At 35.8% G+C, this 22194-nt stretch overlaps 3 protein-coding genes across 4 annotated transcripts; 2 read left to right on the plus strand and 1 right to left on the minus strand.

The window, feature by feature from the left end:
- The first annotated feature begins 635 nt into the window (after nt 1-635).
- Nucleotides 636-6775, plus strand: dnaja (DnaJ heat shock protein family (Hsp40) member A). 2 transcript variants are annotated; one of them, XM_081356620.1, is made up of 8 exons: nt 636-777; nt 1095-1252; nt 3895-4069; nt 4215-4319; nt 4432-4659; nt 4755-4985; nt 5163-5263; nt 6064-6775. In XM_081356620.1, the coding sequence occupies exons 2-8, from the start codon at nt 1121-1123 to the stop codon at nt 6277-6279; spliced, it is 1188 nt and encodes a 395-aa protein (XP_081212746.1). In that variant the 5' UTR covers nt 636-777; nt 1095-1120; the 3' UTR covers nt 6280-6775. The 2 variants fall into 2 exon arrangements, with proteins under 2 accessions (XP_081212746.1, XP_081212747.1); XM_081356621.1 differs by having other exon boundaries at nt 699-936.
- Nucleotides 6776-7364: 589 nt separating this feature from the next.
- On the minus strand, nt 7365-9241 carry rps27l (ribosomal protein S27 like). Its single transcript, XM_081356622.1, has 4 exons — nt 8968-9241; nt 7932-8040; nt 7732-7842; nt 7365-7575 (listed from the first exon to the last, which is right to left on the minus strand). The coding sequence occupies exons 1-4, from the start codon at nt 8971-8973 to the stop codon at nt 7547-7549; spliced, it is 255 nt and encodes an 84-aa protein (XP_081212748.1). The 5' UTR covers nt 8974-9241; the 3' UTR covers nt 7365-7546.
- A 916-nt stretch (nt 9242-10157) lies between these two features.
- On the plus strand, nt 10158-21963 carry LOC308684921 (ras-related protein Rab-8B). The gene is made up of 7 exons (XM_081356295.1): nt 10158-10426; nt 13936-13996; nt 15504-15564; nt 17266-17343; nt 17583-17672; nt 17895-18011; nt 19978-21963. The coding sequence occupies exons 1-7, from the start codon at nt 10303-10305 to the stop codon at nt 20068-20070; spliced, it is 624 nt and encodes a 207-aa protein (XP_081212421.1). The 5' UTR covers nt 10158-10302; the 3' UTR covers nt 20071-21963.
- Nucleotides 21964-22194: the final 231 nt, after the last annotated feature.

Below are 22194 nucleotides of genomic sequence, written 5' to 3' on the forward strand. Positions count from 1 at the left end.
AATGTATTTTATTTTGATAATGAACAGGCTACAATGTAAAGTTTGCAATGCAAGAATATAGTGTGTGCGTAAGGGGCCGGACTCGATTGTCGAGTGTCGACCAGAGGGGCACAGGGGCACAGTTTCTTCTTCTTCTTCTTCTTCTTCTTCTTCTTCTTCTTCTTCTTCTTCTTCTTCTACCCACTATAGGTAGCCTATAGCCTACTGCACGGTGTATTGTTTATTTGTTTATTTTAATCTAATATTTTGTGTTTTTTATTTATTTATAGTAGGCTATATTTTTTCATATAGCCTACTATTTTATAGTTTAAAATGATTATTATGTATTTATTTTTTACATTTTGTTTACACTGTTTTCATCTAAACATTTCCACGGACCCCCTAACACTTCCTTGTACCCCCTGGGGATCCCGGAGCCCAGTTTGAAAACCTGCTCTAAAACATCATGCAAATTCATTATCAGGCTACATAACATTTTTGGTAGCATTTATACTTGGAAGCATAGATTTATTCTTGGCAGCATAACAATCATACACATTAGTCTCGACTCAAATCGCATGGGATTAGGAATCAGCCTGCCCTTCTTTCAACCCATCCCATGATCTATATATTCTTCGCATCGAAGGTTCCGGCGCGCGAGCTCGAGAAGGTTCTGGAGCGCCACCGTTTATATAAGAGCTACAGCGCGCGCTGCGTTCACGCAGAAGAACAACAGTCACAGATAGAGAGACGAACCCGGCGACACAGCGAACCGGCTTTTCCTCTTCTTTTATTTGTGTGAGTATTATAAAACGCATAACATTCACAAGTAGCCTATGCTACAAGCGCGAGTCTTTAGTTGAAGTATTCTCTAGACTTATTCGCGAATTTATGGGACAGTTTTGAGGAATGGTGTGTTACACGTTAGCTTTCTCTCAAGAACCAACAGTGACATAGGTAACACTCAATAAACCTGCTCTAATGTTGTTGTTTTTTAATTTAACAAACATATGTCTCGTGGCATGATTAAACATAATTTAAAGCTTATTACAATGTCATACGCATAGCTTGCATACTCTTGAAGTGAGCAGGACTGTTGATATTATTTTCTATAGGCTGCTGTAGTTGATTCCTATCAAAGATGGTTCGAGAAACCGGTTACTACGACCTGCTCGGCGTGAGTCCCAAAGCCTCGCTGGACGAGATCAAAAAGGCATATCGGAAACTGGCGTTGAAATATCACCCGGATAAGAACCCGAATGAAGGAGAGAAAGTAAGTGGAGGTGCTGAGCCAAATGCAGATACAGTGTAGTGTTTCACGTTGCCTTGTAAATGACAGCGACAGAAACGAGAGGAACTTTCTGGAAGTGTCCCGAACACTCATTTGAGCCGGCGAAGCATTGCTATGGGATCTATCCACATTTATTGATGCAAATAGTGAATGCTTTGTATTTTTGTTTTTGTTTTGAATAAAGCAGAAAAAAAAAGAAAGAAAGAGAAAAAAAAAACGTCCCTGAACAGACGGGCGATAAAACACGAGTGGATTTATAGGTGCTTTATTTCATTTCATTTTATGATGTTGTTTTATTTTCTTTTTATATTTATTTTGTTGTAATTTTGAAGGGAATAACGTTAGACCAAACTGCCAATTTTCAAAAATAAATAAACACAAATAAAAATATTGAAGGAATGAAATAGGCCTAACAAATAAATAGGCTAAATAAAAGTTTAAAAGCCAAAGAAAGAGCCTAAAAAAGAAAACAAACATAAAAATTGCCACAAAAATGTTGAATGTAGAAAAATGATGTGAAAAAAGAAAAGTAAAAAATGCAGGGAGAAAATGGCCTAGGGAAAGGAGAAAGCTGTAAAAACAAAAAGGTTTTACTTTAGATTAAGGCCCAATTCTCCCTAACTAACTATTAACTACGACTTTAGCCTCAAACATCTAATTACTGCTTATTAATAGTTAGTATGGTTGTTGTTAAGTTTAGGTATTGGGTAGGAATTGGGTATAGGATTAATGGGTTAGTTCACCCAAAAATTTAATTCTGTCATTAATATGGGTTATGTGCAACTTAACTTCCAGATTCTGTAAAACAGCTTCTGGTTCAGGTCTTTTGTATGTGCTTCGTGAAAAAATTAGCTGTTTTACTCAAGATAACTTAAAAGGAGTGAGCAAAGATGAGCATAACCAATGTCCCTCACAAATGCAGATTGATATCTAAAAGTTTTTCACACTAATGTTTAGATATTTAAATAGAATAAAAAGCCAGTAACAAAGGGAACTACTAGGTAGGTTAGCTGACTACCCATAGATATTGGTATCGGTTCATACTGCTGTTAACACTTTTTCTGACAAGCGAATGCGATGAGACCGGTGTTCCGGTTTGGTCATGCGACGTTCGACATATAAGGTTTTACTCATCCTCATGCTGTTCCAAGCCCGTAAGACCTACGTTCATTTTCGGAACACAAATTAAGATATTTTTGATAAATCCCGAGAGCTCTCTGACCCCTCTATAGACAGCAATTTAACTACCACTTTCAAGGCCCAGAAAGGTAGCAAAGACATAGTTAAAATAGTCCATGTGACTCCAGTGGTTCAACCTCAAGCCTCGTACACAATGGGACGATTATCGTGCGCACTTATCGCCAGCGTCTTTCGAGGCGTTTTCGACGCGTCTTTGTGTTCATACCCAAGCGGTTTTCACTGGTGATGCACCGAATGAACGTGCAAATTCACTCCCTGACATTAGACGCCGTTTATTGAAAAGCAGAAATACCCCGGTACACAAGGTGGCACTGTGCAACTTTACGCTTCTGACACTCACTTGTCACACAGAAGAAAAGAGCCAGCATTTACGTGCTTGCCAAAACCATTCACACACTTTTTGTAGTCGCTGTCTGTCATAAAGTTCTTTGTGTTCAGACCAGCAGCTCTACATTCATCTTGCCTGGTTGCATCTTCTTCTTCGTCTACTTACTTCCTCGTCGTCGTCATCTTCTTCTATCAGTGTGTGCTCGGCAAGACCATTTTGTGCTTGAGCGCCACCAAGCACTGTAATTTCAGCAGCTCCAGGCACGTGAACAAAACCGCCAATCTCATTGGTCGGCCAGTTTTTAACGCGGCGCGCCAAACTTTTACGCCTGGCATTTGCGCGTTGGTGTGCATACTCACATTGGCGCCCTATGTTTAATCATGAGGCGTTAAATGTCGGTGATAAGCGCGCATGATAATCGTCCCGTTGTGCACGGGCGTTTAATGTTATGAAGCGATGAGAATACTTTCTGTGCGAAAAAAAAGAAGACTTTATTCAACAATTTCTTCTCTTCCCTGTCAGTCTCCTACGCTGTTCACGTAGTAAACACACAGTGCAGCGCTTCTGGGTTCTACGTGGGAGTTTTTTGTGCACAAAAAGTATTCTAATCGCTTCATAACATCAAGGGTGAACCACTGGAGTCACATGGACTATTTTAAAGATGTCTTTCTGGGCCTTGAAAGTGGTAATTAAATTGCTGTCTTAAGGGTTTGGGAACGACACAAGGGTGAGTAATAAATGACAGAATTTTTTTTTTTTCTGTGAACTAACCCTTTAAGGGATGTAGAATATGGTCATGCAAAATAATGCATTAATATGTACTAATAAACAGCCAATATACTAGTAATATGCATGCTAATAAGCAACTAGTGAAAGGTGAGAATTGGACCCCAAACTAAAGTGTTACCAAAAAAAGTTATTTTAGTACAGAAAGATAAAGAAAAAAAGACTAAGGCAGGCACTAAGGCATTTAGAGTTTCCGGAACTCATTTGATCTGTTAAATGCAGCATCTTCATGGTGAGGATGCGATCCACTGATCAAGGATGTGAAGTGTTTTTCCTAATGAGTAATATTAGGATCTTTTCTATTCTCCAGTTCAAACTCATATCACAAGCCTATGATGTCCTGTCAGATCCCAAAAAGCGGGATTTGTATGACCAAGGTGGTGAACAAGCCATCAAGGAGGGAGGAATGGCAGGAGGAGAATCTCCCATGGACATTTTCAACATGTTCTTTGGTGGTGGAGGCAGAATGCAGAGAGAAAGGAGAGGTGAGACATATGTGCACTTATGTCCCCCCCATTGAAAGTCTAAACAAAAAGGTTTCGGGGGTCTTGCATACATTTTATGCACTTCAAAGTTTAAGTTTAGTATTATCCATTCATAACTTGTATGTTGTTATTTTCATTTATTCAGGTAAAAATGTGGTTCACCAACTTGGGGTCACACTGGAGGAATTGTACAAAGGCTCAACGAGGAAACTTGGTCTTCAGAAGAATGTGATCTGTGAGAAATGTGACGGTAAGAAGGGTTATTATTTAATTCGTGCACCTTTATTGGGAAACTTGTTATATTAATATTATTCTTAAAGACCCAATGTTGATTTATCAATTAAATATGTGAATGGTTGCAGGTTATGGTGGCAAAAAAGGCACAATTGAAAAATGCTCAACTTGCAAAGGAAGAGGGGTTCAGGTCCAGGTGCAACAGATTGGACCCGGAATGATCCAGCAGATTCAGAGCATGTGCTCAGATTGCCAAGGACAAGGAGAGAAGTTCAGCTCCAAGGACCGCTGCAAAAACTGCAATGGACACAAAGTAGAGCGAAAGAAGAAGATTCTTGAAGTTCACATTGACAAAGGTATGTATACAACACAAACTTTTCTTAGAAACCTTCTGTTTCAATTATTTGGAGCAAGCGTTCCAGAAGTATACGAGTTATGGTCTTTGTCACAGGTATGAAGGATGGCCAGAAAATCACATTCCATGGAGAAGGAGATCAAGAGCCTGGACTGGAGCCTGGTGATGTTTTAATCGTACTGGATTTGAAAGAACACCCTGTCTTCCAAAGGCAAGATGACAACCTCACCATGAAGATGAAGATCAAGCTGGTGGAGGCACTCTGTGGGTTTAAAAAAACAATCCGCACATTAGATAACAGATCGCTGCTCATCAATTCATCTCCAGGTATTTACTATGTACCATTTAATTGTGCATAAAATTCGATTTTTAAAAAAATATTTAAATATATTCCCACATACTGTTCATTTGTATAAATATTTCAATTAATATTTAGTACATACATGTTTTAATTAATTAGTTTAATTTTGATTCACTTTGAATTTTTATTGTCTTTTGTTTTAGGTCAAGTAATAAAACCTAATGAACTAAAATGTATTCATAACGAGGGCATGCCTCTGTACAAAGACCCTTGTGAGAAAGGTCTTCTCATCATAATGTTTGAGGTAAGTCGGTGCCCTGTGTTATAAGTTTTTAGTAAAAAAAAAAAAATGTTCTCTGATATTTTGTAAAAAATAAATTAAATAAAAATAAATAAAAATATGGAGAAAAACGTCTGTGAAAGTAAAGAGCCCTACACATGACATGCGGACAAAATATATATATATAGTGGTCACCGATTAAGATTTAATTCTCTCATTTTAGTAAATCGTGGTCATGATTTACTAATTTGTTCCCTCATTTTAGTTAAATCGTGGTCACAAATTGAAGAGTTAGTTCGCAGAAAATTATTATTTTTTCCATTAATTACTCTGCCTCATGTCGTTCAAAACATGCAAGACCTGTGCTCATCTTTGAAACACAAATGATTTTTTAAAATGAACTGTCCCTTCATTGACAGTCCAATCAGCTACCACTTTGTCGGTTCAAAAGGTTTATACACAGATTTTTAAACTAATCCACATGAATCAAGAGGTTTAGTCCAAATTTTCTGAAGAGACTCAATCGTTTTATATCATGAACAGATTGGATTTTGGCTTTTATTCACAAATAAACATTGATCAGCGGACATAAACAGAAGCTCAATTGTACTTGCTTGACGCGCAAGAACAAACCTCACTGGTTCTTGAGGAAGCTCAAACGCACTGCGTAACACAAGACTGAACCTCGTTCGGAGATCGTCATTTCTCCCGCCACCTGCTCCTATATATATATATTTTTTTTTTTCTCCTTTCTTTCAAACAATTGTTATCTTTATCTTATGTGCGGATGATCACATCTCACAGAAACATTTCTGTTCCCTCAGATTGAATTCCCAGATAAACACTGGCTACCTGAGCACATGCTGCCTGACCTGGAGAGGTTGCTTCCCGACAGAGATTACGTCATGATGACAGAGGATATGGAAGAGGTTGACCTCTGTGAAGTAGATTATGAAAGACAAAAGAGAAACTACAGCAGTGAAGCCTATGATGAAGATGAGGGCCCCAGGCAGAGTGGCGTCCAATGCCAAACTCAATAAATGTCATAGATCAGGAACATTTGTGCAATACTTCTTGAAATATGACTGCAAGTCTACACTGAATATTAGGGTGGTTAAATTTAGTTCTTCAATGCGTACAGCAAGGATTTCCCCCTACCAAAGCCTTACAAAATTGATAATTTTCTTGTCACCATTGGAATTCTTAATTCTGAAGTGTCTGATGAGGAGGAACCAGGAATGTTTTGTAACATCCACCACAAGTAAGTATTAACAGACAAAGGAATTATTTTGAATAAAAATATCATCCATTTAGGATTTAATAGTAACGTAATTTTTGCATGTAAATTATTCATCCTGTGTGAGTATGTTCACTTTTATGTTTATCTGTTAGATGTGCTGGTGCACTTTCTTGCCAGTTAAAAAATAATCGGTATTTGTACATTTTCTAAGAATGTGACTCTGTATGTTTAACTTGTCAAGTTTCTTCCCTTGAATGTGTTCTATTTTTCACAAATAAAACATTTCATTACATTTCCTTCTTTGTTTACTTGAGTATACATAATCACAACTGAATGGAAGCGATTTAGGAATGGTACATGTTTAATTTCTTTAAGCAAAAAGTTCTAGATGAAGATACCATAAAATCTAAGGTGAAACATTTAGTTTTTTGGTGTTCTAGCTGATTTTTTGCTGTACAAGACCCACACATGTACCACCAATCAAAAGTTTAGGGTCAGTAAGATTTGTGTCTTTAAAGAAATGTATACATTTATTTAGCATGAACTTTCTACTCATCAAATAATCCTGAGAAATTTCCACAAAATTGTTTAGCAGCACAACTGTTTTCAACAAATGTTTCTGGAGCAGCATCATATTAGGATGATTTCTGAAGGATCTTTTGACAATATAAGTTTTTACTATATTTTGGTCAAATAAACATAAGAATTCATAACATAAAAACATTTAAAAAATCTTCTGACCCCAAACTTTTATTAACGGCAAGGATAACAATATCCTCAACAACTTTGAAAGCTTTGAGGGTAACAACGACATAACATGAACAAGCTGATTATTGCGCAAGATGAGAAATTAAACATCACACAGAATTAAATTGCAGGATGCAGTTGTATCATGCAGAAGAATCTTTATTCAGAACCACTGAACTGATAAACATGGTAGAAAGAACCTGCCATGCACCATTCATAATCACATTTTAAGTTCATTCATTGTAATCAATGAAAAAGTAAGGCATTAAGAAGTTGCACAATTTCTTTGTATTCAAAGCATCATTCCTTTTTCATCCTTCTCAGTGTTGCTTTCTTCTGAAAGAGCAACCTATTTGGAAAAAAAAAACCATGTAGCTTCACATCATATTTCAATACGAGACGCTGTATCATCAGATAACATTATATTCAGTAACCTCTGATGCAAAAATAGAAAATCAACAGTAACCCTGGACATATTACAATCATAGAGTAAATAAATACACACCCTCAGTCAGCCTTGCTTTTCCTCCCGTTGGCTGGCAGAGAACGGTTGAACACCCAACACACAACACAACCGTCTGCGCATGACTAAACACAGTTGTGATCTTATAACAACCTACATGGAAATAAGCAGAAAAGATTACATTTTCTACAAGTGAAATATTACACATAAGGCAAACAAAGTTTCTTCTATAGATCTCAAACCTGGACATTTTACATCCATGAAGTATGAGTTGGGACTCTGCACAAGCCTTTTCTTCTTATGCTGCCTTCGTTCAAAATCAAAGGACGGGTTGAGTAGATCTTTGGCCAGCTGTTACAATAAGAATATATTAATAAATATACTAATGAATATATAAATATATATATATATATATATATATATTATACACACACACAAACACAGTAGTGGCCAAAAGTAATGTCCGGCCCTGGACTTTGACATTTTCACCTTTTATTTAAACATTATTAATATTAAAAATGTGTTAAAGGTTGTAAAACCATATTGCATAGTTGTGCTTAAGAGTCAATTGTTTTATTTGTGATAAGATGTGAAACATTCCAAAAAGAGTTGTCATGATTTTTGGCCAGGCTATCATATAGAAAAAATAATAAACATGCAAAAAAACAACAGAGAACCAACAAAATATTAATAACTGATTATGATGTAGTCAATGCTAATTTTGGACACTACAAAATTTGTTATAATACACACACACACACACACACACACACACACACACACACGTATACATAAACAAACAAACAAACACACACACACACACACACACACACACACACACACACACACACACACACACACACACACACACACTATATACATTTCCTTCAACAATATGACAGTTACTTTAATCTTTTAATTAGAAAATCTGCAATCTATTCTTCAGCACACAAAAACAACATTGTTCACCAGCCATATTGATAATTTCCCTCTTTATCAGTCTGAAAACTATAATGGCTTACTTTTAAAAAAAACAAATGAAACATCAATCTGATTCAATCTATCGTTTTGCTCGGTGCAATGTAACAGTTCAAATGTTCCTCGTGTAAAGTGAAACATTAGGCCTTACTGAACCAGCGCCATGTGAGGTCAAAAACTTTCCCCATGTTTATCGCACGGTTAAAATAAACAGCTGGATTAATATTAAAACGACGATATAATCTATATTAACAACTGTCAAAAGCAAGATTCGTTGTCTAGCTGAGCAAATCCACTTACTGGCATTGTCGGGAGCCGCTGATTTTCGCATTCGTGTGGATGTGTGTGTGTGTGTGTGTGTCTGCTGCTTTCCTCCTCGCTCGGGTAACTGCAGGGTTGCCACGCGCAGCTTCATAAAGTAAATCTGATCGGACATGCCCAGACATGCTTAACAATAAAACACTCCTTTGTACATTTGGCCCCTGTAAAACTGTCTAAAGGTTCTTGAACACTGAGTCTGAACCGAAATTTTCGTATGCGTTTTTTCGTACCTTAATTGTCTATCTATCTGTCTGTCTGTCTGTCTGTCTGTCTGTCTGTCTGTCTGTCTATCTATCCGTCCGTCAGTCCATCTAACTATTTCCAGAGTCTGTGGATCTGTATAAGATGTCTATCTATCTATCTATCTATCTATCTATCTATCTATCTATCTATCTATCTATCTATCTATCTATCTATCTATCTATCTATCTATCTATCTATCTATCTATCTATCTATCTATCTATCTATCTATCTATCTATCTATCTATCTATCTATCAAAAAACCTGTAAAGCTGTATAATTTCCAATTGCAATAAAATAAATAAAAACAAATAGACCCTTTAGGGTTGATATTTCCCGTACTGGCAACCCTGACATTTCTCAGAGCTCATTAGATGCAGTTCATTTCTTTATTCTTAGCAGCTTCCTCCACTACAAAACACATTTCATTGTTTGATTTAGTTTACTTGTTGTTCTTCTTTATTCTTCTTTGATTGAAGCGTAATAACGAACGTCGAGTAGACGTACATCTACTAATTAATCTATCTGTTATGTACAATCTGTTTACAGTAATCTGATCGAGTGACTATGCCCCCTAGTGGCTGTTAAATGGCAGGATTATACTTTTTTTTTTTTTTTTACCACCGTAAACAATTCTTTTCTAGACCAGGGTTTTTCTAACCCTAACAATACGACCAGGAACATCCTTTTAGGATAGATAGATAGATAGATAGATAGATAGATAGATAGATAGATAGATAGATAGATAGATAGATAGATAGATAGATAGATAGATAGATAGATAGATATGCATATATATGCAGTGCTTTCTCTATAACCTCCCGTGATGTATATAGGGGGCTCCTACATAGACATAATTATGTCTATGGGCTCCTAGAGTACCGTGTCACTGTCCTCCTAAAAGGAAAAAACTGTCCTCCTAGAAACTACATTGACCAATCGCGTACGTGCCGTCGCGCTGACGTCACACAACGAGGCCCAGCCCTCGCTCGAGACCCTATGATTTTTGTGTCAATGCCATGAACAAGGGAAACTGTGCACTGTCATTCATTAAGGAAATACTGGCTTGGTAAATGGCGAAGACTTACGATTACCTTTTCAAACTCTTGCTAATTGGAGACAGTGGAGTGGGAAAGACATGTCTGCTGTTCAGATTCAGCGAGGACGCGTTTAACACCACCTTCATCTCCACAATCGGTCAGTTCACCGGTGATCTGGGTAGAAGGTATTGGACGGTGTCCCGTTATATGCAGGAATATAGTGTTCAGATACAGTAAAACTGTAATAATTAAGTTTCTAGTTTAATTTGCATTGATAAAGTAGGTTTGAAAAGCACATGTGTTTTTTTTCAGTTAATTAAATGATTAGGTTTAAAACATCTAGATTTATTTAGACATGCATAGGCCTTTGATTACATAGCTCTTGTATACAAATTAAAATATACGTTTCTCATAATGTTTTGTTTAATATATATATATATATATATATATATGTTTATTATATATATATATATATATATATATATATAGTATAAATTGTTTTTATGTGCCATAATTGTGTATTATGTGTTTTTATTTCTATACAAATCAGTATTAATATTAAAAACTAGTATTAACTAATAAAATATGTAATAATCATAGATAGATAGATGAATAAATAGATAGGTAGATGGATAGAGTCTATCTATATCTGATACAGATCCACAGAGATACTCTGAAAACAATGCTGTCGGTGAAGGTGTGAGAGTCATATTTTGCTGACCACAGCTGTATCTACTTTTAACCTGTCAAACCCTGCTCACTAATGGCCTTACAAGTTCATACAGGAGTCTACACAAGAGAAACATTAACTGTATTATTGAGTTCAAGCCACTTAGTAAGTTGCTGTTAGATGTTTTGCTGTAGTGTTCACTGTTCAGGTTTAAAACCCATGACCATATGCTGTTTTATAATGACAAACAAGGAACATGCTTCCTCTTGATGCAGAAAACCTAAGATGCTGTAAAATAATGTTCATATGCGTACAGGATGAATTACAAATGCTTAAATAACCTTATCAGCTTTTCTCAAAAAGATTTTCTATAATTGTTTTTCCCTGTCAGCATAAACCTCATAACATTTTGTTACATATACGATAAAAAATAAGAAATTGATAACAGGTGTTAATTTCTTATACAATTTAACTTCTCATGCACATTTATCTTGCTTAAAGGATACTTTTTGCATTGTGTGTGTGAAAGCTGCACAGTTGTCTTTCGTCTGCCTGCACAGAGAGTTTAGTCATTTCCTTTGTCAGTTTTTCCATCTGATTAAAACGTCACCGCCCCCCTCTGCCTTTGTTTGCAATGCTGTCTTGCAATGGGGTCTCTGAGCCTCGACTTTCTTTCAGACTTCATTTGTATTTACATCCCATTTATCTGCAAAACAGCAATTTCCCTGAAAAAGTAGCTTTTTTTTTTTTTTTTAGATGTTAGAAATCATCACGACCACTCTGCATAAACAATATTTTGATGACAACGTCAGGACGGAGTGCTGGGGAAAGTATGGTTCCTTTGTGCGGGGTCATAGTAGACTTGACCGTGAACAGAGAGCTGTACTGTTTGAATCCCCATCATGTTCTCGTGATATTCACTCAGCCCATCTCAGCATTCTTCCGCCAATGCAGTGGAGCATTTGACTGGCATCTGCTTTCTTGTGCCAGGACGTCCATGACCCCAGTTGTGGCCACTCTGCATACTTCCCCACACTTCTCTGAGCTGTCCACCTCCACTTCCTGTGACTGTGTGTGTGTTTCTCTCAGGGTTGTGATATTGCTTAATTGCTTGACAAATTGCTTGTCATGTCCCTTATTTTAACTGTAGCTTAGCATCTGGTAAATTACTGAATGTCAATGTAATATACAAACTTTCATTGACTGAAATGCCAATGAACTACAAAATGTTTGAGTGGTGATTGGGTGTTCTCAGACAACAGACACCCAAGTCTCCAAATATGATATTCTGGTCTCTAAACTGCAAAAAAAACACACACAAAAAACAAATTTCTTAAAGGAACACGCCGACTTTTTGGGACTTTAGCTTATTCACCGTATCCCCCAGAGTTAGATTAGCCCAAACATATCCTTTTCATCTGCGTGCGTGCTGTAACTCTGTCTGACGCACCCACCGCTAGCCTAGCTTAGCACAAAGACTGCAGGTAAATGGCTCCAGCTAGCATACTGCTCCCAATAAGTGACAAAATAACGCCAACATTTTCCTATTTACATGTTGTGATTTGTATAGTCACAGTGTGTCCAAATAACAAATAACATGACACAGCCATCTTCTAACCGTACACATACTGGGAACTATATTCTCAGAAGGCGAAGCAAATCACAACATGTAAAAAGGGAAATGCTGGCATTATTTTGTCACTTATTAGGAGCAGTATGCTAGCTGGAGCCATTTACCTTAAGTCTTTGTGCTAAGCTAGGCTAGCGGTGGGTGTGTCAGACAGAGTTACGGCATGCACAGCGATGAAAAGGGTATGTATGGACTTATCTAACTCTGGGGGATACGGTGAATAAGCTAAAGTCCCAAAAAGTCGGCGTGTTTCTTTAAGGACCGTTCACACCAAGGATGATAACTATAATGATAATGATATTTATTTAAAAAAAAATAGCAGAGTCCACTCCACAACTAAAACAATAACGCCACAATATCGTTGGAATCACTTTCACGATTATTTTCCAGCTGATGAACGATAAAAACATTGGCAGCCAATCAGAATCCATCCCGAGAGAGCCTGAGCATTTGAAGCGTCAGATGACAAAACTGCAGCGTGTGCTTATAATAAACGGTACTATACGGTTATCCGGACCACACCTGACCACACGTGACCACAACCGCTCTTGGTTGGTCGTAACCCCAGTGACGGGTAGGTTTAGGGACGGGGTTGGGGTAGGTTATCACATGTGGTCTGGATAACCGTATAGTACCTAATAAACAGAACGTTATTGTGCGTTGGTGTCGACGCAATTTGTAGTTAGCTTCATAGTAATGGTTTTTAAGGTGAATGGGCCTTTAGTCAGTATTATGGTCTTGTTTTCCAGTATACATATCTAACAAGATAAATGTATTTGTATGCCAAAATTACATAAGATAAAGATCTTATTGTCAGAGAAATCAAACAAAATTTAATGAGTTTTATGCGTAAAACAAGAACTGTTCTTTAGTATAAACCTCTGAGTTACCAGCCCAGATCTTGAAGTTGAACTACTATATTGTCGTAGCATTAGACAGTTTTCCACAGGAAAACCACATCACAATGCCTCCCGTTTGACTAGTTATATCAAGTGTAAGGCATCTTTTTGAATTGCTATTGAATTTGTTTCATAAATAAGCTAAGAAATCTTGTTTATTTCTTGAATGGAAACCATCTTTCTACAGCGTCAATAGGTTTAAGATGTCAGATATACAGAGATTCAGAGAACAACCTAAAATGTTAGGTTTGTTGCAAAGTACACAACTTGTTGCCTGATACAAGCAACAAGCAATTTTCCACTAACCAGCAGGACAAAAAAAAGGCAAGAGGAGCAGTTTAACCACAGGAACTGGAAATAGCTCATTATATCTTCACCACTGCAGTGTAACATTGATTGTACCATTGATTCCATGTGGTGCCAGTCACTGAAGATCTGACGATGTTTCTCTTTTTCTCTGTTGCCAGGAATTGATTTCAAAATCAGAACTATCGAGCTGAACGGCAAGAAAATCAAGCTGCAGATATGGTGAGCCTTTTGTTTGTCATTAATATGCATTGCCAAGTTGTGTTTTATATATCCTGTTATGTCATCATTTACACTTCGTCTTTAGATATATTTAAAGCTGTGTAAACTCTTGGTTTGTTTAAAGAGATACTCACACCCTAAACAGACTTTTGAATATAGGGAACAGATTCTACACTTAGCCTAATTGGAGTTTTTTTGCTTTTAAACATTATACCAGTTAACTTTGAGGCTATTATGCCATTTTATTCATCTTGCACACAAATATTCACATTTTTTGTCCAATAAAATGCTCTCTAGAATGACAATGCACTTGTGAAAATAGAAGTACACTTTAGCATAAAAAAGGAGTACTTATTACAAAAAATATATATTTAAAAAATAATATACTTAAGTGCGAACTGAATATGTTTTCAGACACTTAACTGCATGTCATTTGCAATTAAATGAATTGTATTATATAGTTTTTATTAAATGCAATTAGTAAAACTTAAGACTGCTTATTTGGCCCACTTAAGTCCATTTTTATATGTAATTTCATAATTACACGTTGCCTTTGAAATAAGTGTACTTCTGAATGTACTAAAATAAACTTTAATGTAATTTCTTTTGAAACTTGTATTAAAATATATTTGTAATTATACATTTGTAATTATGTAGTTGCAATTTAGTACATTTAAAATATGTGCTTTAGCATGTCAGGCAACACATCTAAATGATTTAAAATGTACTTTAAAGTAACACTTTGAATGTGACATTATTACAAAGTGCACTTTTCGAAAAGTGTACATTAAATAAGTGTGTTAAGTACACTTAAGTGGCCTTTTATTTAATTAATATTATATTATCTACAAGTAATGTCTTTTAAAAATACTTTTAAGATTTGAAGAACACTACAAGTGCACATACAATGAAGTGTACTTTCTTTTTATTACAACTAACTTGCCTATGATTACCAATAGCAAAGTAGCTAATCATGGTTTGTTATTTTTGGTTTCACTAACACTCATACATTTGCACTTTTTCTGCTCTAAAACTGGATAAGCCCTTCAAACTTCTTGAAAAAAAAACGGGAAATATGTCAAAACAAAAGAAAAAACAGTTAAAGAAACCAGTTCATGTGCTAGCAATATGCTAGTTAATATCTAGGCACTATACGAAGGTTTTTGGGATCCTTAAGTGCTGATATTATAATGGTCCTTGAGTGTACTTGATAAGTAAGAAGGAAATGACATCACACACTGTGGCTGTTCTTCCTGCTAACAGTCATAATGCTCACACAACCTGTCAAGCAGACTAATGAAGGATGAGACGTGCAGACAATAGTGTCATGGACATCCGTGCCCTCTATCTGCACATTCTACAGGATGTTTATATAAAAATATAGGAAAGAACAGGGTGGGATTCACCGCAAACCAATGTGAAGTGTTGAGGTTGAGCGAGGTGACAAAAGACGGAAGGAACGAGGTGAGGATGCGTATTTGCGTGTGACTGTCTGGTTGTTTTACAGGGACACTGCAGGGCAGGAAAGATTTAGGACGATCACCACGGCATATTACAGAGGCGCTATGGTAAGACACTACTGGGAGTGACATTACTGACATTATTTGACATTACTGCACAATAAAAAATCTTACTCAGTACTTTCGTCTTGATTTCCAGTACAAATATCTAAAATTCTTAAATCAAGATACATTTACATGAGAAGCAAAATTACTTGAGATATTATATTGTTTTCTGAACAAAAAGTAAATAAAATATTTTAAGTATAATAAAGTATAAACTAAATTTTGATCTATTATACAAGACAAGGGTGTGTTCACACTTGTAGTTCGTTTCTCTTGGTTCTTTTGGTCCGGATTAAAGCCTTGTTCTGACTGTCAGTCCAAATCCAAATTTTTGTGCATATCTGATTGAAATCCGAGCAGATTTACCAAGTGTGAATGGCAAAAAGTCACATGAAATTTGTACAAATCCGTTTCAAGCTACATTCAAATGTGGTTTGAAATCCGATTCAAATTTCATTACTGGAAATGCCTTTTGAATGGGAGTGCATGGGGCACTTCTATGATAGCATCAAAAATCGCTATTTTTAAAACACTAAGAAGGCTTGACACAACATAAAATTGTGCTCGAAGTATCACCAGCATCTCTATACATGAACTTGAGCATTGACCACATTGTTTGTGTGCACAAAGTTTACTAAAAAGAAAGGTTTTGTACGACTAACTTTATCAGTTAGTGTTTCTGGTGGCTGGAATTTTGTCAGTCAAAAGTAGTCGATCTCCGAATGCAACGTAACATGAAGAGAGTAAAGATGGAAAGCTCCTAAAGCTTGTTTCCATATGAATTAACGGATATTTTTTTATCTAAGTTATCATGCTTTTCATCGAAATTACAAGTTCATGACATTTCCTCATATGGAGTCAGTTAATTACGTAGCATTCGGAGATCGACTACTTTTGACTGACAAAATTCCAGCCACCGGAAACACTAACTGATAAAGTCGTACAAAACCTTTCTTTTTAGTAAAATTTATGTACACAAACAATGTGGTCAATGCTCGAGTTCATGTGTAGAGCCTCTGGTGATACTTCGAGCACAGTTTTATGTTGTGTCGAGCCTTCTTAGTGTTTTAAAAATAGCGATTTTGGTGCTTTCATAGAAGTGCCCCATTCACTCCCATTCAAAAGGCATTTTGACCTAAAAATGAAAATACGGTCAATCTTAAAAGTGGCGTTTCCATTCTAATTCTAATTATGCTTTTATTTATTATGAAAGTTTGACTCGGGTAGATTAACAAAAAGAGCCTAGGTCCAATTATGGCGAGAGTTACCCTTTAATAGCTTATGGGCAACCAAATTCATGAAAGGTACTGTACAAAAAAGGGCTTTTCTTACGTATATTTTGCGACAAAACTTACGAACATCTAAACCAATGCTCTGTGCTGGCCTAAACGTGCTTGTTGTATGTGTGCACATATGATGGTATACTGTATTTTTACAAGTTAAGAGTTTTTTTTACCGCACTAGAGCAATCGCACCAGAGTTTATTTTAATCAAACCAAACCTGCCAAGTGTGAACTCAACCTTAATATCTAAAGTAATTTTGCTATTTAATTAAATGCATCTTGATTTGAATGATTAGATATTTGTACTGGAAAACAAGACAAAAATACTAAACAAGAATATATTTTCAGTGTACACATATATATGTCTAAGTTTTGATTGCTGAAGATGGATGTTTCATATTTCTGCTGGTTTTGTTTTCAGGGCATTATGTTGGTATATGACATCACCAGCGAAAAGTCATTTGAGAACATTAAAAACTGGATCCGCAACATTGAGGAGGTTACTGACATTACATATGTTCAATTGATAAAGTAAAATGATTTACATTATAAAACAGATCCGGTCCTTATTTTTTATTGATCAGTACACTGCTTGTCTAATTAATTGGAGGCCATTGTATAATAGGCTTGTTACCCACTCTGTAAATTCATATCAAATATAATTTTTCAAGTATTTGATAGGTTTGTTGGAGAATTACATTTCTTTTGACTGCTGAACTTCTCAATCACTCATTTCAGCATGCATCATCTGACGTAGAGAAGATGATCCTCGGAAACAAATGTGACATGAACGACAGGAGACAGGTGTCCAAAGAGAGAGGAGAGAAAGTGAGATCTCTCACATCTTATACGCTTTTACAGTATTTCACACAAATATATGTATAAAAAATCATTTAAAATTAATAAAAAATATATATTTTATTTTATAATGTCATTATTGTAATACTACCTACAGTATTTATAGGTGTATTATTTGGAATGAGCTTGTTTGTGTGATACTGGATATTTGTTAATAACTGTTGTAATTTTTGCCCTTTTTTTTTTCCCCAGCTTGCAATTGATTACGGGATTAAGTTTTTGGAAACAAGTGCTAAAACCAGTGTAAATGTCGAGGAGGCCTTTTTCACCCTTGGCAGAGACATTATGGCTCGACTCAACAGAAAAATGGTGTGTTTTTTGTAAATATTCCAAAACAAAACACAAATGCATTATACTGGATATCATATATGATTAATTGTCTTATAGTTATTTTAAAACAATCACTTCTGTGGGTTAAAAAACGGTAACACTTTACAATAAGGTCTCAGTTGTTAACATTAGTTAATGCATTAGCTAACATGAACTGACAATATATTTTTATAGCATTCATTAATCTTTGTTAATGATAGTTAGTACTAATACATTGTTCATGTTAAACAATGTCACAGTGCATTAACAAATGTTAACATACACACATTTAGATTTTAAATAATGCATTACTAAATGTAGAAATGAACATGAACTAAGATTAATAAATGCTGTTGAAGTATTGTTTATTATTCATGTTAATTAATGTAGTTAACTAATGTTACAAATTAAAAAGCTTATTGTAAAGTGTTACCAAAAACAGACCTTTTATTTTTTAACCCTATTTAGTTTTATATCGGTTCAGCAATAAAAAATAATACTACATCTCATTCATCTTCAATTTAAAAAAATTAAAATATGTGGTCTCTGTGGTGAAAATCAAGTTTTTAATGTTGTATGTATACCTATGTGGTGTTTTTAATATGGTTTAAGATAAACTCATAGACTGTAAAAAAATAGATAAACTATGAGCAAATTCATAAGTCAGGACCATTGCTGAGTATTTTTTCTTAAAACTGCAGTAAACCAAAGACAGTCTCAAAAACACGTTTCTGATGTCACAAACTACCTTGTAACCAATCAGGTCAATGAGTGATGGACAACCAGTGAATCTCTGAGCTGGTGTGAGTGGAGGCGGGGCTAATTTGCATATTCATAGAATTGTGTATACAAAATGAGGCAAGGGTGTAGAATTACATTCAAGCCATTTTCATTTTAAGCCATGAAGATTTTTTTTTTCTAGGAAAAAACGCTTAAAGGGATAGTTCACTTTGAAATTAAATTTTGGTATGTTTTAGCTTACCTCAAGGGCATCCAAGATGTAGGTGTCTTTGTTTCCGCAGTAGTTTCAATTTTGATATTTTTAGGTCAAACCGTTTTTGTCTGTCAGTCATATAATGCAGGTCTATGGTCACTGTCTCAAAGAGCATGCACAGAGTCCAAATTAAAACAATTCCCCATCGTCCAAATGAAACAATTCCCCATCGTAAGTACACATTGATGGCCTAAGACACGAAACGGGCGGTTTGTGTGAGAAAACGAACAGTATTTATATCGTTTTTACCTCTTGTAACACAGCCACGTCCAAGTGATCTGAGGGCGCTCGCGCTTCCTGCTGTGTGACGTGTGCGCAGACTGGTGCATAGATACACTAGATGTCGCCTTGTCTACGGCAGTTCATTGGAACGAATGTCTTTAAGGCGACATCTAGTGTATATATCTATGCACCAGTCTGCGCACACGTCACACACCAGGATGCGCGCGCGCCCTCAGATCACTTGGACGTGGCTGTGTATAAGAGCTAAAAACGATAATTACTGTTCGTTTTCTCACACAAACCGCTCATTTCGTGTCTTAGGCCATCAATGTGTACTTACATTACTTTAAATATCAAAATTGAAACTACTGCGGAAAAAAAGACACCTACATCTTGGATGCCCTTGAGGTAAGCTAAAACATACCAAAATTTAATTTCAAAGTGAACTATCCCTTTAAATATGTAATTTTGGTGATCAAAGATGAGTTTTAAGGGATAAAATTATTGACTACAGAGGGACTTTAAATCATTTAAAACATTTATAACTGTTACAATGAATCATATCACATCATGGGGTAAAAAAACAGGCCCATTATTTTATTACTACATCTAGTTTGATGTCAGTTCTGCAATTAAGTACAAAAAGTCTCAGGATTACTTGTTTTACAACCCTGATATTATTAACTTAATTTCTTTTTTTATAGGTTTTTCAAAGCAAAATTAAAATGTGTCTGTCTTTCTATTGACTAGAATGATGGTGGTCAAGCAGATGGTGGGGGGCCGGTGAAGATTTCAGAGAAGCGCGCCAAAAAGCACAGCATCTTTAAGTGTGCTCTGCTGTAACTCATTTGCAGCGCGTGGATACGTTCACTTGCTGTGTCTCTGCGGCAGCTCAGCTGGTATAACATATCACATGAGCCCCTGCAAAAGAGCTGGACCATCAGGCTCAAGAAGGTTCGTGTTTCCAAGCCCTTAAATTCAAGATGGAACAGAGGAATGATGCCGTTTTGAGAGATTTACATGGTTCACTCTGTGCTAGAGTCACAATAGGAAACGTCTCCTTTGTTGTGTGGTGATAATCGTGATGATTGTGTCAAAAGATAATGGATCAAATATGAATGTTTGGCTTTGATATGTTTTTGTAAAATATTCTATATAGACACAGCACTGGCTGGCTTAAAACTTTTGCTGCTGAAGGCTTAAATGTATCGCGTACAATATTTATGAAGTAGTGAGCGAGTCTGTTTTGTTGTAATATGTTCCTGAGTGTCTTTTATACTGCATATACACTGTTCTTGCACTGGTTCAAAAGAGAAGATCTGTAAAAATGCAATTTTTGGAACACTAGTGGGTTAAAAGCACTTTACATGTGCTTTCAATGAGCTCTTCTCACAGGCACATGTCCATGTTTAGCACAGACGGACATCAATCCACCCGCTGGAAGGTTGCAAAGATAGAACATGATGGCTGCAGAGCATGATGGGTAAAGGAATAGGGTATCAAAGGGAAACACGTCTTACTTGGCAAAATCACAATCACCCATTGGAAGTGAGTGTCTGACACAGCCAGTTAAACCTGAGAACCATCAGTATTAAGGGAATAAGAAAGATTGTGCCTGTGTTGTAGATCCTTAGCTTTAGGGTTATAAGCATAGGGTTTATGTTCAAGTTCAGTCCAGCACTGATTTGTAAAAAATTATGTGACATTTTTTTGAATATGAGGATGATCATTAACTATTTAATTAGCATTTAAAATTAATGCTAGGGTCCTTGTGTTAATGCTACAGTATAATGTTTTGTAACATGATAAAAAAGAAATTCACTGATGCATGTTTATGTAAATCCATTAACGGAAACTGAGCTTTTTTGTATTTCAATTTGATATTTCTCACATTTTTAGCTCTTTTTCATTTTTTGAGTGAAAATATCCAGTGCATGATATATTAGTACTGTACAAACAACTTTTAGTTACGGTTTACTTTTTTTTTTTTCACCATAGGCTCTTAAAAGAAACATAAAGTTGCCAAAAAGTGATATTATGTGATTTTCATGCTTGACTGTCAGTGTGTGTAAGTTGTTTTAGTCAAAGGATCCAGGGTGAATTCAACTGGTTAAATCAGCACTTAAGTTTCAAATGTGTGAGACATTTTGGTCTCCTATTGAAACTGCACTTAAGGCTGTGTCAGAAGAAGTAGTACAGATTACAGCAATAAAATGTCCCTATTTGGGAATTACTTCCGACTACTTGTGCTGATATTAGGGACCTTAAAGCCTTGGATCTGTGTCCATTAATCTGAGTTGGACAGATACTGCCGTAGTATTTTGAAAGAATGTTTTGATGATTTTCATTTTACTTTGACAAATGTAGCATATATCATGACCACTGATATTCAGATGGGACCATTGTTATGCATGTATTTTCTTTCATATTTGTGACTGTATGACCGATCTTTTTAAAGAGACATATAACGCAACTAGTTACCTGAAAAGCTAATATACTTGTTTAAACATGTTAAAACCTTAACAAAGAAAATGTGAACAAGAATTTGAAGTGTGGTTTTATTAATTCTAGATTTTTATTCTACATATAACTAAAGTAAATACTGTATAAACATATCTTTATACTTTTCAGCTTCTTTTTGTCAGCAATACATCATACAGAACAGTAGATGGTGCTATTAGAGAGTCTTATCACAACAATAAACAGAATGCGCCTTGCATACAACCTGCTAACTTTAAACATTTTGCATTGAGGTAGACTCATTTTGTCTCTTGATTAGTTCAGATTGCATAGCCTTACACTAATTGTCATTATACTGGATACTGTTACTAATACTGTATACCAATCCAAAACTTCTAAACCATAACACATAAATGGCGTGATGAAGACCAGAACAGTGAGCAAGGTTACATACTGTAATATAATGTATTTTTTTTACCTTAAATATATATAATGATGAAAATACTT

The sequence above is a fragment of the Scardinius erythrophthalmus genome, assembly GCF_964197995.2.
Source record: "Scardinius erythrophthalmus genome assembly, chromosome: 24".
Lineage (NCBI taxonomy): Eukaryota > Metazoa > Chordata > Actinopteri > Cypriniformes > Leuciscidae > Scardinius > Scardinius erythrophthalmus.